An 18,774-nucleotide genomic window follows, 5' to 3' on the forward strand; every position below is an offset into this window, starting at 1 on the left:
TCATTTTATTACTCTTTTTCTACTTTATTGAAACAAAACTGATCTTAGATATTGGGAGGGGGGCCGATGCCCCCATCCCACTGGATCTGCTTGTGAAATTCTCTATCAAATTGTGTCAAATCAGTAAAACTTAAAATATTTAATGCTTTAAGACAAACTTCATTCCATTCTAAATTTTAGTTGTACAGCTGACTGAAAAATCTTTAGTTTTTTTCTGAATTATTTTAATCAAACCCCACTTGAAAATAAATGTTTACCATATTTACATGTATACAAGTCATTTTGTGAACAAAAAGCAAGCAACTGCTATAAATGCATTGAGTACAAAGAGTGAAATGGACAATGTCTGTATTCTGTCACTCCCAAATAGTGACATAATTTATCTTTTTTATTGAAAAGAGGTTTAGACTTTAATTTCTGTTGCAATTAATTATTATTAAGTTTCTCAATTTCTTCATTGTCCTGATCATTGAAAACAATGAAAAATCTTTCCTGAAAATTTAAAAAATAAAACTGCTTGTTGAAATGCATTTTTTGCTGTAGTGAATAAAAATTCATACATAAAATAGAGAATTAATTTGATAAAACTTGTGTATGATTTTTAACAATACTACATGTATTAAATACATGGTATTAAGATACTGTTTAACTTGTGCTCATAGAAATATACACTTTTCAAATAATTAATAATAGTAATGTTTCATGACCATTTTTATGAATGTTGTCACTGTCATTCAGAAGAACTAAAATAAAATCAAAGTTTAAGGACATTCAATCTGTATGTTGTATGTCAAAGTTTGTGTTGGTGGAGATTCGTTCTTTATACATGTACATGTTATGACCTACTGTTGCTTTGTTTATGATTTTATTGGTGATAATTCTGTATTCAGCATTTGATGTTTACTTTTATTTTACTGCTTTTTGTCCAAAACTGTAATTTTATAGGATTTAAAAAATACTGTAAGGTTAAACACTGAATTAAATTTCAAACATATTAGAGTATTAAATGAAAATCAATTACAAGTAATATCTTTATATCAGTATCTCTTTCAACATTTAATAGAAGTATAAAAACAAGTATCAGTTATATTTAATTTTGATTGGATATCTGATAATCATGAAGTTGAATCAACTTTAATAAGTCAACATCATAAAATGCTCATGAATACATGGAATACTCATATGGAAAATCAAATTAATAAGTATTGTGAATAATGTTTTTTCAAGAGTTATCTAGATCTGCGCTAAAAGCATTTATCAATGAGATTTATCATCATATCATAAAATTAAAACTGCACTCTCACAGATTGAACGTTTTGACAACTTCTTATTTTTTTCTTGAAACGAGCCATTTTTTGCGAAAAATGCACTGAAACTAGTTATTTGACTGCTGACAAATAAAAATGATCTCCGATTTTTATATTTAAGTTCAAAAATTGATGTTTTATGCATTTTTCTTAAACCGTTAATAACCATTTAACATGAATTTTCTTCGAATGGAAATATGAAGTTCTATGATCTGATCTTTTGTCAGCAATCTTTTATCGTATATTTGCTGATACCTACGCAAACATTTGCTCTTTCCAAGACAAAGAATAAAAAAGTTGTAAAAATGCTATATGTGTGAGAGTGCAGCTTTAACATGTCTTGACCACTTTGATGTTTAGACTCTAGAGTTGCAAGTTTGTCCTTAATCTTTCCACATGACTTCATTCTTTGAAATCGTATCACACTTACCTTAATTTATCTAGTTAATTTGTATAACTCTGTCAGATTCCGTGAATGGCAGATTGTGACTAAGCATCCCATAGACTATAAATGCACTGGTTTGGAACTGCCAGTGCATAGTACATTCATGGCATACTAATCATGTTCAGATGTTTGTAGTAATTTCACCAATTTCCTATGTAGAGAATACATGTGTTTGGTCAAAGCCAGCATGAACCATGATGAAGTTCTCTCACCTTTAGAATGAACAACATATGCGCTTCTTTGCAAATTTCACAATAGATAGTTTTGCAAAATTAATGTTATAAATAGATGCATACATTTGAAGTTTCTGCTAAATGATTTAACATTTTGTGCAGGTTTTATCTAGCTAACCTTGATGTAAAATTTGGTTGACATTTGAGAACTTTTGCTTAGCAAATAATCTATTCCATGGCTAATTTACATAAAAGGGATGTTACTCTTAAGTCAAGCCGACGGTTAAAGACGGCCTTTCTTTGAATACAAACTTTGATGGTACTCCATCGATAAATACCTAGGTTTTTAAAGCCACTTTTGTTGTAACATAGCACGACATTTTGTCAGTCAAATGACTGCCACTAAATCAGCTTGGCATTGCCATCGTTTTGCGTGTCACTACTGTTATGCCAAGTTTTTCATGAGAATTTAAGTGCCTAAATTTGTAATGGCTGGCAATTTTTTTCTTGGTCTTTCAACATCACATCTGGTCTGGATTGGACAGAGGCAAAGCTGTTGCCTATTTGGGCTAACACACCGATCCCCAATTGAAATTGTATAACCGCCCCTGCATATTATACTGATACTGGTACACTAAATTATTCACATATTCAGACTTCAGCCGGTTCAGGAACACAGGATTTATCGTCAGTTTGAAACTGTTTCAAACTTTCTGTGTTTGACTTGGTTGAACATATTGATTCGTTCCATTCCTTCTGTTAACTTTCAAATTAAAAGCGTCTACTTCGGAAGATTTAGCAAAATCCATACGTTTTACTCGTTATTTTGGTGATAAACCATGTGAGTGGACTGGAAACCTCGGAAAGTCCATGTTTTTAACTGAATTTTCGCGGACGCGGAAGTTGATATGTCGATTGACTGGCTCCCGTTTCATCTTCATTCTCTATCAAAACCGAGAGGCAGTACCAAGGGAAGCAACTACGCATGTATAGCAACGCCAAGGGACGCAAGTCAGTTGGGTTTTTCGGAAAATGCTGAACAGGGGGTAGTTTGTAACAAAATTGCCAGCTTATGAAAATGATTTGAACTGAATAACATATCGTATCAAACTTGAAAATTATCAATCTTTCATATCGTTATGTAATAATTAAATGTCAAATATCAGTTCAGTTCTACTTTAATATGCAGGTCTACCATGATAAAAAATATATATTGGATAATACTATGAATTGTCTAGATGTTGTTTGGTTTCATCGTGTTGGATAGTTTTTACAATATATATTATTTCCAATATTCTTAAAATGACTTCGACATTTCTCAATAATTGCAAAATAAAATGCATTTTCTTAAACAGTCTCAATTAACTTCCTTGACACATCATACGTATGTTAATATTTTGATTCCATATGATTACAGAAAATGTTCATGCATTAAGTTTGCATCCCATATATATATAATATATGTACAGCACCAATTTGCATAACGTTCAGATCTTGAAACATTGTTCACTTTAAAACTTTCAGGTCCTTTGGCAACCCTTTTCATTTAAATAACTTTTTGCACCACTTCAGAGATTTACATCCATATCAACTTGACATATATCACTGTCTTATAGCATTTTTTCTATTACAATCAATCCAGATCATCATCGTTAGGGCACCACATGTTAGTACTAGGCATCCCTTTGCCCCGTGTTGACCCCAAGTTCTCTGCTAAATCTTGAATCTTTTCTTCCCTAGACATTGCGGCGAATTTCTTTTCATCGTCCTCAAACGTTTGGGCAAGTTTAAGAGATCCTGGAGTGTTAATAAGTTGCCCCATTCCATACAAGATCTCCTTTGACTGGGCTGCATCCCCACTGACATCTTCAATCAGTTTCTTAGTTTTAACGGTTTCAGATTCATCCTTTGTTTCTTGTATGAGTTTTGCATTATTTGCAGAGTTTTGAGTCCAGCCGTGTTTCTTCTGACTAAAATCCCCATCTTCTGTTTCGCTTTCATCTGTATCTGAGTCATCACCACCGCCAAGAACCTCTATTTTGGGCTTGAATGTTGTCTGCAAAAGAAATAATGCAAATGCCATACAAGGCCTGTCAAATCACACTCTTATACGACAAGCTTTTATTAAATATAAAATTTAATTTTTTATTGATTTTTAAGAATAGGAGAGACAGCTTATTTAAGCATTTATCAAAATGACATTGGAATGCATGTTTAATTTACAATATTTTGCAGTTAAGATTTAACTGACTTATAATAGAAAAAAATAGAATAAGAACTGTAGATGAGTTATAGTATATGTTTTGTTGTAATCCAATCAATTTAAAAGCATGTATTTATATCATCAATGATGTTGCCATTATTACATATCATCATTAATAATTTTGATATACATGTATAACTAGTGGAATTTTGACAAGATGTCACAAATGGAAAGTGTTGTAAATGTGTGTTATTTTAACTTCTTTTATCAATTTCAGAATACTCTTTTACTAAATTCTGTAGTGAATGATCACTTTATCTATAAATCCCTTAAACTGGCGTTACTATAAATAAAATGTATATTTTTGGAACATACAATAAATCTTAAAGTTAAAAAAAGTTGTGTTTCTAAAAATGGCACCTAATGTTAACCTAATTACCTTTTCTGTCCTTGATGAAGCTGGCATACTTATTGACTCGATGGACTTCTCATCTGTAAAAGGAAGTTTAGAAATCAATGCTTTTAATTGTTTTGTCACAAAACTGAGTAATGAAGTAGTGATGAGCGTGCTTAGTTATTTTTTAGAGATTGAAGACGTTTATAAATGATGACTGTGCTAACTGTAGGAATGTCAACTATTTTACAGAGAGTGTGGAATTATTTTTGTGTCATTCAATCAATGTCTGAGGGTGTCAGAATGAAGAATCAGGTGTCAAGAATTTATTTTTAGATCTAGTGCCAAAATTATTAAAGAGGCTCTTTTAAGTTTCTGTGTCTGATTGCTCACTTTTAACTTTGTGTTAACAAACATGTAAGATTCAGATATATGACCAGCACTACACACGTGTTCATCCCTGACTATAATGATCATTTTATGAATTTATAACAGACTTGAACAAAACTGAGATGGAATTGAAGGTTGAATTTAGATTGCTATCTGGGTTCAATTAACACTAACCTCTAACCTTCTCTAAATGAGTCACTTTAATGAATAGATGAAATAACTTCCTTGATACAGTACCTGACATTTCCGTCATAAATATCTGGGAACTGTCACCTTTCTTCGATTCTGAAATATATTTTTACATCATTTTAAAATCATGGTAACAAAACAATGCTATCTTTAATTATAATAATATATAACTGACTTAGATTCTTCTATCATATGGTGCATTACAAATTAAGTTGTTTTACCATGTCGCATGACAATGTTTGCTGAGTATGTAGAAACAATTGTCATGACCAAGAATAATAAAAGGAAACAAGTCATAAACCAAACCAAGCATAAGTATTGTACTTTAAGTCTCGTCTGAATAATAAAATTGTTCTTGGTATTAGTTTAATAATGAGACAAATTTAATGCATGTTAAACAATTTATAATTGAAAGAGAAAAACAAAATTATTAAAGGACTTTTTTTTGTCACATTGTTATCCAAAATTACAATTTGAAGTCACTTACTCTTATTGGAGAAAATGCCCTCTTCATCTTGTGCATTTCTTGGTCTGATCAATGGCATTTCCCCCGGCTCATCATCATCATCTTCTACAACTGTTGGAGCTTTTGGTTTGGCTTGCTTCTTGACATCATCCGTGACATCAACAATGTTTAGTCTGGTTGCTTGTTCCTCAATTTGCTCTGATACATCCACATCTTCTAAATCTGGCATCTCCTGTTTCCATAAAGGATGTATGTATTGAATTAAACAAACTTCAATTGTTAAGCAAATAAACCTACCACTAGCAATAAAACAATTGTGATCATCAATGAGTAATGTATGAGTTTGCTATGACACATTAATTACCTATCAAGAGATTTGCCATTAGATGGCAATGCTCATTTGTCTTTATTTGTTAATGAAGAGGCAAAACTTTACATGACAGCAACCATTGCAATGACACCAAGGCTATGACACTTCCTTAAACTTTTTCAGTGACAAGAAACTTACACTAGTCTGTGGCGGACTTTCCTCGCCCCCCATTTCTTTCTCCCGTGCAACCTGGGAGCGTGTCTTGTAGTTTCCAGTAAGCCAGTCTATCGTGTCAGGATCAACCTGTTCTCCTTCACCCTTTGCATCTAGCTCACGTTGAATACGCCGTGCCATGTTTTGACGTCGTCTGTCACCCAGGGCTTAAAGAAGAAATGTTCATGTATATATGTTTATTACCTTGGATAACTTTAAGTGGTTTTAAAATTATATTAAAATATTTATATTTATCTACAAACCTTTTGTGTCCACAGTTTCTGGCTTGAGGGGCTCATTAGAGGTCAAACATACAAAACATGTATCATTTTAATTTCATTTAACATTTAATTTGATTGCTCAACTATTAACAATATTTATTTTCAATGCTCAAAATACAATTTTTATACTCCCAAAACACCAAGAAAAATTGTCATTAATTGGCTTATATTTAAAGCCATCGCTGCTCCAATTTAAGCCATCATCTAACATTTCAGCTCATTCAAGCAGTGATATAATTTCTGAAACTAACTATTAAATCCAAGACAACTATTAACTATAAGATTGAAGTTATTTTGTTTCCTGTAAAATTTTTGAGAACGTACAATTGACACTGTCCATGATTTTCTTGTGTTCTGCGTCCACCCAGCGCTGCCTCTCAGCTCTCTCGGCCTCTACACCTCCCTCATTCCTGAATTAAACAACATCAAATCATTCGGTATTATCATCAAAAACTGTGATAATGAATGGTTCATATTTACTATTATTTTGCTGCTTAAATCAGGTCAATACATTTAGTTTCAAGATGGATTGGTCATGTACATATATTTTACTATAACCAATAAAAAATAATGTTACAATTAAAAACAGATGGTCTATGGTTCATTAGACCCCTGAGCAGCCCTTTATTATGGCCTCTGAAAATGGACACCGGTACAGGTATCCATCAAGGAAACAGACTCCAACTTTATTCAATTTAGATCATGAATTTTAGATCAGCAATAAACATGAATACATGTCATATTCAATAGTAAAAGTAATTACAAGTCATGAAGCTCCCATCTACAGGTGTAGTGTTGGGCAAAGTTTGACTTACCAAGCATCAGCACAAGCTCTGTCCTTGGGAAATACCGGTCGGTCATCCAGGTACTGCAGATTTTTCTGAAAAGAAAAAAATCAGTCATTAAAGACGAGAAAAACTGCACCATTCTATTGATATTAATATATCCTGAGTGTGTAAAAATGAATGTTTGTTTAAATAATCTCTTAAAAATGAGCAGTTGCCAGCACTCGTCTTTATTTTGTTAAAAATATAACGTTCTCATTGATCTTGCTTCAAACATGTGCATAATATCTCTGGAAACATGTGTATCGTGTTTCATTTGAATGTTTCTAACAGTTTTTGAGCAATTGCCCGTGTTAAAGTTTTGCACTTCGATTGCTGTGACAATTCCTTTTTTTTTCTTTTTTTAAAAACAGACAAGCTAAAAATCTTACCAGCCTGACAATGAGGGTTTTCCTGTAGTTTTTGATGTTTTTGATGACTTCATTTCCCATCAAGTTCAAAACTCTCTGAAAAATTGTAAAATAGTTGGTCAGTAATGCCAATTTTTAAGCAATGTTGTATGTTTAAAAGATAAATCATATTTATGGTAACAGCTAGTCCATAATGATAACAATAGACTTTACAGAGAAAGGGTATAATAATTCTATATAATATACTGTCAAGAGTATAATCATTATCAGATGTAATACAATTTATTGAGATGTTTACAATATGTCAGGCTCTCTAATAATTATATACCTGATATAATACATCGGTAATTCAGAACTATAAACAAAATACCATAGCTTAAATATTTATCTTTATTCAAGATTAGCAATAAGCACAGAACTTCATAGACATCCAAGAAACTATTAAACAATGGGGATGTTTATCAGAAAGAAGTCATAAAGATTTATTTATAAATATATAAGAGTAATCACATAAACAATATACCAGGTTATTCATTTTCTCAAACACGTCTATAATGGCTGGGTCTTTAAGCTTGTTATGTGACAGGTCGACGCAAGTGAGTTCCTTACAGTCGATGAGATGTTCGAGATCATCAACTGTCGTGACTTTACAATGGGAGATCTGCAGGGTGTGTAGCTCAGGGATACAAGCTGAAATGTAACTTCAGTGTTACCGTAAATGACTGGTATAAATTGAGATTGTCCAGTCTGAACTATATGTGCAATAAAATACAAAATAATACAAGCCCAACTCTATATAACTCAGAGAATATTTACTCTACACTTTCATTCAACAGTTTTACTCAAGGTTTACACCTTCAACCAGAAGAGTAGGAATGCATTTTTTTATCACTGTATTTTATTTACCTGATGATTGCTCATTTCATCAGTATTCAAAATAAGCACTTTTTTAGCCCTATTATAATGGCAAAATGCTTTCGAGATTGCCGAAATTCCGAATCACATTCCAAGCACTAGATTAATGGAAAGAGTTTGGGCTTGTTAATCCAAAAGTTTAATTTTGATGACAGTGACTTTTTCATGAATGAAGAAGGAAAATGTATTACATAATAACGGTTTGATGCAGCACTTTTCAGCTTTGTATAACTTTGGTAGTAAGAATTAGCTGCATATTTTGCCAGTGAAAAAATAATACACGTTCTATGATGATACCATAGTGACTTCATGGATAAATATTTATCTTCACTATTAATACGCGAATGCTATCATTTCGTATAATTTTCTAATAATTGTTTATCCAAAATATCAATAATCCGAAGTTTTTATCTGGGTCCTGAGAACTTCAGATTAATACTGTATAAATGTACATACCGTATTATATCATGTATAGGACGCTAGCATAGATAGGACGCAGGCAAAAAAATCGTTGAGTAAAGGGGTAAAACCCCTTAATATATAAGATAGGACGCAGCGGAAAAATGTCAAAATCGGAGCCGAAAAATTGAGGTTGGTAAAGTATTTATAACATATATTGAAGTAAAAAAACAAACAAAAATTGTATAAAAGGCATATTTCGATAAGTGTCTTGTGTATTTCGATAATTATCGTCGTATTTCGGCAATTAAACGTACACAACAATGATATATGTCTTGACATTTTGAGAACATTCACGCATAATATAAGACTTATACAAATGCTGTAATAGACTAGTTCTGACTGACAGTCAACCGTTGCAACCGTTGCATCTCCCGACATGCCTTCTGAATGACAGTCAACCGTTACAACCGTTGCAAAACTGTGTATTGTCAAAACTAATGATTGTTTTGATAAGGCTTGTCGCTGCGCGGATTAAAGCATGTCAGCATAATTATTGCGTGTCGGTAATTAGCCTTGCCAGCAGAAGGCACCTCGGGTAAAGTGCGAACAAACAACAATACGGTATTACCATCGCAATTATTTGTTCTATTTATGTTTTTCTAATGACAGACAGCGGGTGTTTTTCACACCTTCGCACATTTGAAAAGATTTGATAGTGACAATAATGCTACTTTGCGTTATGCACATTCCTTTATTATTTTTTTTAAAACAGTAACATACAACAAAATGTTTTGTAAAATATCGAAACATTAAAATCATGAACAACGATTAATTGATAAATACCTCCTTTCCCGATTTTCCGTTGCCGTTATAACTCAATCCAGTTAAAGTGCTGACTCACATCGAGTTTTTGTGAGTAGCGTCCCTTTTGTAAAAAAGTAAACACTCGTGTTTGTTTTTAATTTATTTCGCAATAAATCATTTTAAAGTAAACGTTCAATATATTTCTGCGTGTGTTAACTTGCATGATTTTACCTATGTCAGTTGTTCACTTCGGTGACGCAGTACAGATACTTACTATTACCGCGTTCTTCCCCGGTCCGATATTTTCGACCTGAAATGGACTTGGAAAAAAACAGACGAAATTCTAATAGCATAGAAAGGACGCAGGCAATTTTTAAGACGATAATTGGGGGTAAAAAAGTGCGTCCTATGCATGATATAATACGGTAACTCCATTAAATAAGGTCTAAAACTGATGTTAAAGTCTATGTCACATCTTGTCCTCAAATTTAACATAAACCAGTAAGAAAATTAACTTAGCCTAAAAATACAAACACCATACAACAGGGAAATAAGTTTTCCGAATACCCACATTATCTAAGGCTAGCAGACAAAAAAACATAAATCTTTCAAGTAATCCTCTCAGAACTAACTCAAACAGTAACACTGATCTTGTTTCTTCAAGTATAATGTTCAATGGGTTGCAACTTCGTATCCGTTTTCTTAGTTAAAGACATTCAATCTTAGGATTTGTACTTAAAAGCAATTAAACACTTGAAAAAAAATCATCAAGGGTTTTAATGAATGGTGGATAGTTCATTAATTACCACACTCCAAATACAAAAACAACAATTAGTTAAGAAAAATTCCCAATGGCATCGTGAGAAAAACACTTTAGTCTTGAAATGCTGTAACAGAAGAATTCAATTATGAATCTGAGTATACAGAAGTGTGAAAATCCATGTCAAACCATTTTTGCTTTCCGGTGTAGTTTTGGTTAATTTTGATAACTATTTAAATTAATAGCTTTGCTACATTAATAGATTATTCATTGAAACTGTGATATGTGGAAACAAAACCCACTGTCTTCAAACGTCTTCATGTAAATATAATCCTTAAACCTATGATTGCATCTGACTATCAGTCAGAGTTATTTTCCCTTCAAATAGGCTTGCATGTTAACAAGAACTTCATTGAAGAATGTAGAGGTCTTAATTAATTAAAAAGTTTTCACCCACCAATATTTTCAATCTTGCTGATCATGTTGTGGCAAAGGTTGAGTGTGTCAAGTTGACTAAGAGGCTCTAGGTTTTCTATTTTCTTAATGAGGTTCTGGTGGAGGTACAAACAACGAAGCTCTTTCTGGGCCTCCAAATTCTCAATTTTTGAGATCCCATTACACTCCAGCCAGAGGCATTTCAGGCCTGTGTAATCTTCAAGGCTTTCTATCTGATGGATACCTGCAATAAAGGGATGACAATTAAAAACTTTTGAAAATAATTTCTATAGCATCATTTTTTTGTCAAAGTTTCATTTTCTGATTAAAATTTAAAAAATGGCACGTCAATAACCAAAATCTGCCTTTTAATCTATTTTTTTATATCATAAAGCATGTGAAACATTTTGTCTCCATTATAATTGATATTTATATGATATCAAACTTCAATAAAAAAGTTGAAAAAAACGTATGAAATGACTGTTATACTTTCTTGACATTTAAGCACAATTTAACAAACTTTCTACTATGTCAGTTCTCATGATTTTTTACTCTTGTTTTACCAATATTGGATTGAGGCTTTTTTCACCATCAATAACTCATTACTGAAAGTGAGCATCTCTCTCGCTCTCTCTCAAATACATTTTAGTTCATAGTTTCCCATCTTAAGAATTCCAGAGTAAAATAGATAAATTATTTCATTAATAAATGTGTAACATATCATCAAAATGACAAGAATTGTATTTTTTAAATTACAGATGGCTGGTTTCAGGAAATCATTTAAACTTTCAAGATCAACATTTTTTTTTAAAATTCAAGCATCAATAACAGTGTAAATAGTATTGTGATGACTGTTAATGAACCTCTAGGCTATTAAGAATTATGCAATTTAAATGTTAGGCCTAACAATTTATTTTTTTCAGTTTACCCATTTATCATAGTTTTCTCCTCTCAACACTATTGCAATCAGACATTTTTTTCTAACAGTTAATGATTTTTTTCCTTTTGATTACATCTTATTGGTAGTTTCTTGATATTGAAAAATGTGTTGATGGATTGTTTTAAAACAGTGCTTGAGACTAGTTAATTCAAATAAAGGCTCCGGTTTAAGTGTGACAATGACGCAACAAAACTTTAACTGAAAATAAAAGAAACAAGAGCTATCACAGTAGGAAATGAATGCCCCTGAAGAAGCTTCCAGATTATGTAATTACTTATATGCCTACATTCATAAACTATTTATATGCCTGTCCCCATGATGGTTGGCATCAAGTGTGGAGGAGTGATAGAGAAAGAGGTTGGGTCACGGGTCTTGCACCCAACATGTTATCTTCATGCATCAAACACATGTGCAAAGTAATATTGAAATATCTTTGTGCATGACAAAGTTCACATCCGGACACAACCAACTATTCTATATCTATGTGGATATATGCAGCATTACATAATGATAAATCAAGTGACCTTGAACTTTTAAGTAGGGTTGTTGATCTTGCACGCCACACCTTTTTGTTATATACCAAACTTTTTGCATTTTTTTTTTTTTGCAAAAATAACAAAGTGATGACAATATTACATGGCTACTCTCTCTTTATACATATACATGAAGCATTCTATAATGATTGTACTCTAAGTGTGACCTTGAACTTTGAGGAAGGGACTTTGGTCTTGCACTTGACACATTCTACTGAACACATGTGCCAATTCATTTTAAAGTCCATCTGTGCATGACAAAACTAAAGCCTGGATACAAAAAACTGGATGGACACACATACAGATGATGCTATTTTAATATGCCCATGTGTGGGGGCATAATAAAAATCCTTACCTACCTACCTACCTTATTTTAGGGGGCATTGGAATCAGAAATGAATACTTTTTTTGTTTGCATTAGAAGTTATAGTATGATAATTATCTCAAAGCTCAAAAAAGTACCTTTATAATGCAGATAAAGAACATCATTCAATTCTGGGGTCATGTACAGTTTCATATCTTTGCAATGCTGCTTTAAGAATTTCTTTGTTAACCTGAAAATAAAAAGTACCGGTAATTCATTATTAATTTTTATGAACTTCAGTTATTTGTAATATTATAATTAGTAGTAGTGTGAGCTTTGTAGTTTACACATTTAAGTTCCAGATAATTATCAAAGGTTTTGAAAGTCTGCTAATTGCAACCCTAAAAGATCTAATAATAATTAAATTATGAAAAATGTATGGCATACTGGTTTTTAAAAAAAGGCTTTCAAGGCCTATTGTCAGATTTCAGACATTACAACACAAGTGTAGAAAGACACTGATAAATACAAAATCCTTTTGAAACATTCTAATTTTGAAGACAGAGACAGAACAAATGAAATCAGAAGATACAAAAATGTTACCATATTAAAAATAGCAAACAAAAACTCAAACCAATATACACATCCATCCAACCATACCTGAAATATTTATCCTCCTGCTTTTCTTTTTCTTTAGCCATTTCAGCATTTTTGTTGGCTATATCTGCAGAGTTCTGGTTGGGGTCAGCTTTCCCTGGATTGCTATCCCCTCCACCTGTCTGTACGGAATCCTCCTCCTCTAGTGCTGGCATGTCCTCAAAACCACTCTCTGAAAATGAAAGAATAAACTTGGCAAACTTTCCTAGCACTGATTTATTTTACAATAATCTTTTTACATCAATTAGAACTTACATATATGTTTATTATTTTCTTTCATTAACCTAAAAAGGTACACAGTCAATGTTATTAAGTTGTTGTATGTCTCTTAACCCTCTATATATATATAATAAGTCATGTACAATAAAACTAAAATTTCAGATGGAATCAAACAATTGTCATTTCACTGAAGTGATTCAGGGTTTGCAATATTCAGGGTTATTATGTTAGCCCTGTTAAAGCAACTGTGCACCAGATGATCAATTTGCAAGAAAAAAAGAAAATTGTCGAAAACTGTCATAAACTTGGTATTAATGTGTACAATGCATTGAAACTTACTATCTGAAGTATCACATAGTTTGCAATTTTTTAATTTAATTGTTTCATGTGATATTACCGAGTTAGGTGAATAGCTTAATAATGTCACACGATTAGAGTAAGCCGTCGTAGCTCAGTGGATACGATGCTGGACTGCAATTTTGGTGACACGGGTTCGAACCCGGTCTCTAGACACATTCTTTTTTTTACATTTTGGTACTTTTTTTTACAATTATGATATCAGAGGGTAACACATTCTATTAAATAATTATCCTGAGATTCGTTACAGAAAAAAACTTTTTTTGGTGCCAATCTGGTGTACAGTCCCTTTAAAGGCAAACAAGCTGCAATTTTGATATAATAAAAAATAAAATACATTTGAAATAAACAGAACAAATATGTGATATGTTAAAATTAATTTTATAAAAATATTCCCAAAATAAAACTTCAAAATAAAAAATGTTGTGCAGCTAGCTCGGCTCAATCTGGGAAAATATAAACAAATACACCTGTAGGCAAAAATAAAGTACATGTATGTGCCTTAAATTAACCCCAACAGCCAATTCAAGTTTTAAAATACAAACAATGTCAATATTTTGTAGACAAGATTATCTTCTTCTTACCATTTTGATCTTTGTCAACTATTTTGATGTTAACAATTGCCTCAGATGTCTGAGCCGGTGCCACTTGTGGCTCATGAATTTCTTCTATAAGAGGCATTGTGGTCCTGGAACAAAGCATGTTAAGAAATGACTACGTATTATATTTATTATGCAACATTAATAATATATGAGCTTACCACAATGTCATATAGGACATATTTATGTGTGTACTTACCAATTTCAATGTTGTCTCTGATATTATTAATATTACATAGCGGGCAACGTCAATGAAAAATAGTCTTTCATTTTCTATCTTTGACTTGACATTGCACATGATAGACATCTATATACATGTTTATTGAATGGAAATCAAACCAATTAATTGGACAATAACCTGATTCATCATTTACACACAATGAATTGGACAAGGCTTTAAGTATAAGTGCATGCCTGTTAATTCATCTAACATCATGTTGACCATTATAGCAGTGTTGGTGTTGGTTCTGTAAAGTGTTATTGTTATGCTACATGTATGTTGTGGAAAATACTGCACAAAAATAAAAAAATATTCTGAACTACGTAGTTTATAGTTATCAAACTATAACAGGATATTTCATTTTGGCACCTGAAAATATTTCACTGTATTGTAGAAGATATGGTGAATCTTTATGACATGATATTGCTTTATTTGACATACAATATGAATAAGGAAAAATACAGACTTTGTGTACGCAAGTGCATCTGGATGTGTTAGTAAATATGACCATTTGAATTTGTTTCAGACAAACGGATGGATAGATAATGGATATTGAAAAAGGTTAAAAATTGTTCATTTTATGTTATAAATGAAGTTATATGCAGTTGAATTAAAGTCATTATTGGTTTAAAAACATCATCAACAAATGAACTCTTGAATAATTGTGTACATACTACAGTATATATATTATTATGACATTAATTTTAAACAAATAATTTTGAAAAAGCAATTTACCCTTGTTTCTCTCGTTTCCTCTACTGTAGAATGTTCTAGTAGAAGAGTTCCTACTTTGTTTACAATTTGCCAAAAGCACGTGTTTGAACTTGAAAGTAATGGGTTAATTTTCAGTTTGTGACCGAAATATTATCGAAAGCGTCGTAGCAACGGTGGAGAGCCTTCAAGGGAGGTAAATTTAACAAGTGCTCTCAATGTAACCGAAAGAAAAACTGGATTCAGCTTTTAGGATACTTCGAACTAAAATTATTAGCCCGGAAAGTGTGGCGGTGTCATTAATATAATACCAAATTTATGAAACTGACGTATTTGAAAAAGATAAATATGATTTATCAAACTTAATTCTTCAATGTATAAGCCCAACAAGATTGACTGCAGTGGCTCTGAGTTATGAGTCAATATCTATATACAGTAGTCTATCATTTTTTTAACAATTCAAAGTACTGTATAGGAACCGGTTGTTATGTTGTAAATCTTGAAAAGCCATACAAAGAAAACCTGTTTTCTAACGTGTGTTGCGCACTAGTATTCTAAGGCGGTATTTTTTTTTCCTTGCGGAGGGGGGGGGGGGGCGATGGGTATGGGGGCATTCGACCTTTTTATAAGGTTTCGTACCGTTGGAATTCGACCCGTGATACGAACTTAACCGGTCACTGGCTGACCCATCCTGCGTCTGTGGTGTACTCTGCAAACCGATGAAATTTTTCTGGAATCAATATTACGAATTCCAAAGACTGATCAATAAATATTCATACGACAGTTTAATTGTTATTTTATTTCTTATACTGACATTGTACATATGTTTCTGTATGTTTTGTCACTTGTATATGTGGAACATGAATTACAAATGGTGAAATCATTTCCTTTGTTGGCGGGAGTATGTTGCCGAACCCACAAGTAGTAACTGATGTGATGACGCTTGCATTTCTTGCGCGACGCTTGCATTTCTTGCGCGTCATCCGCCTAGATATTTAGCGGCTTTGGACTGACCGGCTTGGATTGGCGACCAGAAGTAATAGTTAGATGGCGATTTTCAAGAAATAATTTAATGATTAAGAATGGGCGGATTGAGCGTGTCGAACAATATCGGTGACACATGCGTTTCTGCCATAACTGAGGAAGTCGCGTGGTCGAATCCTACCCGTTGTAGCGCGACGTCTATCGTAGCTTTTCTTGAAATCACAAATTATGCAGCCTCCAAAGCCGCAATAAAGATTTTGAGTTCTTGTCTCAGGTAAGACCAAATATAAATTTGACGCCAATAGCCAGAATATCTTTTAATAAGCCGTTTTCAATAATAAATAAACCGATATATTCGATCCGGGAATTCGCATGCTATTCTAATACCCTTTCTCACAATTTGGTTGTATAATTTGCAAATTATTCAATATATTCATCAATCACAGTTTCTTCAATGCGATACTCAAAATCTTAAAGGTTTATTTTTGTTTCAATTAAATGGACAAATCGTTTTGTTTTGTTTTCTCGCTTAAGGTGCAAGTTCCTAAACTCTGGTCATACGATAGAGGCTTTGAGCCAGAGGGGGATTTTGGAGGAAATATTGCAGAACATACCGTTACCTATTGTTGTAGTAATGTATGAGAGTTATAATGAGGTATAGAAGAGAGAACGATACATTACCACTAAACAGTTTTAGAAATTATTCGACTCGACATAGATGTCCCTGTTGAAGGTAGAAGTGTTTTGAACATGAATGTCAATTTGTCAATTCGGTTTACCAAAAAAAAAAAATCATCTTTATATTTTAACTGCGAGATATTGCCAACTTGAAATGTTTAAATCCCACAATTTATTTATATGTTTACTGTGTTTCTTAGTTATGGGCGTATACGTATGGCGTCACAGTACGTAGCAATCGATCTCAGAGCGTTGCTGACGCGATGATGCACGCGCTTACAATACAATGGGAACAAGCCCAGTAGTCGACTAGACATCCCATGATTCCTTACCTGGGTGAATCCGATGCGTTTCTCATTTTTAGCTTTATAAGGATGATACCGGAATAGGTTGGCGACTATATCCTGGGCTGACCGATACCTTACGTCGACGGTGTGAACATTTTAAAAGGTACCACGTTAAGTTAACCAACGCCGGTGTAGTTTTATTTAATTTCAAATCAATTACAATGCTGTTTTATATTACAATGCTGTTTTATTTGGAATACTCAACATACAGATTGGTTCAACGTACTCCAAGACACAAGACGGGGGGGGGGGGTCTCCAACATTGTTTTCACTCTACTTAAGCGGTCTTCTAGACGCGATGGAGAAATGTGGTTCTGGAATTTGCTCATTCAACACGCGGCTAAGCTCCTTACTGTGGCTGATGACATGCTTTTAATTTCTTACTCGATACATGGGCTAAATACGATGTTGGAAACTTATATTAACTACTCAAAGCAGTGGCTTTACAGTTACAACGCTGATAGATGGGCTGTTCTCGTAGTCAATGAACGGTATGATAAGGAACGGAATAGACAGTTTAACCTTGGGGATGATATATACTTAGCGAATTACCACCGATTGTGTGTAAAAACATTTCCCAGCGTTAAATCAACTAACTTTGCATTAAGTACTTTTAATGTTGTATCTATGGAAACAACAGTTGAGCACAGGAAGGAACAATTTCTTGGCCAAATATACAGACTCTCAGATAGGTATATTGCAAAGCATATATTCAACAACAGACTACTTTGTTTACAAGAGTTATGATTCCCAAAGCCAAGGTTTTACCCCCGATATATACCGGAGCCTTCTAAAACACGGATTGCTCGATATTTTAAACACAAAATTATTACACATGCTTCTTTAACCGTAAAATTTACTTGGAAAAGAAGGCTATTTCAACATGTAATTAGCAAAGGGCAACTTGCGCCTCTTCAAAAAGTTTCAAATCATGCTTTTCTGTAAAGAGTAGACCAACCGTGCACCGTTATGGACTCAGTCGAAAAACAATCCTCGCTTATTACCTCTAGTACTGTGTGGGAAAAATACCTGTTGGTGAAGTTGTTGCATGGCATCTTTGTTTGAGACATAGCGGGTCTCATTATCCGGTTGAGACAAGACAGACTTATCACCAGTGGACGCCACAGCTACGGTATTTAGATTTTGAAAAACGCACAAAAGTCCGACTAATCATAATGCCTTCATTATCTTACTTTCGGATTGCGCTCATTATAGACTAAATATAGCAAAACTGGTTCATATGTTATCGGTGGTCAGCCATTTTCTCCACTGAATCATGATAATAAAATATGCCACATACCGGTCATTGGGGCGAATTGAGACTATGCATGAAGTAGAACAAC

At 33.1% G+C, this 18,774-nt stretch overlaps 1 protein-coding gene across 1 annotated transcript; it reads right to left on the reverse strand.

Annotated features, from left to right (window-relative positions):
- Positions 1 to 3,066: 3,066 nt before the first annotated feature.
- On the reverse strand, positions 3,067 to 15,595 carry LOC128230039 (dynein axonemal assembly factor 1-like). Its single transcript, XM_052942022.1, has 14 exons — positions 15,447 to 15,595; positions 14,477 to 14,580; positions 13,320 to 13,488; positions 12,818 to 12,909; positions 10,905 to 11,126; positions 8,090 to 8,256; positions 7,588 to 7,662; positions 7,187 to 7,251; positions 6,696 to 6,781; positions 6,076 to 6,257; positions 5,589 to 5,799; positions 5,150 to 5,197; positions 4,568 to 4,620; positions 3,067 to 3,981 (listed from the first exon to the last, which is right to left on the reverse strand). The coding sequence occupies exons 2-14, from the start codon at positions 14,571 to 14,573 to the stop codon at positions 3,559 to 3,561; spliced, it is 1,890 nt and encodes a 629-aa protein (XP_052797982.1). The 5' UTR covers positions 14,574 to 14,580; positions 15,447 to 15,595; the 3' UTR covers positions 3,067 to 3,558.
- Positions 15,596 to 18,774: the final 3,179 nt, after the last annotated feature.

This window comes from Mya arenaria, chromosome 4 (assembly GCF_026914265.1).
Source record: "Mya arenaria isolate MELC-2E11 chromosome 4, ASM2691426v1".
NCBI classification, from domain to species: Eukaryota; Metazoa; Mollusca; class Bivalvia; order Myida; family Myidae; genus Mya; species Mya arenaria.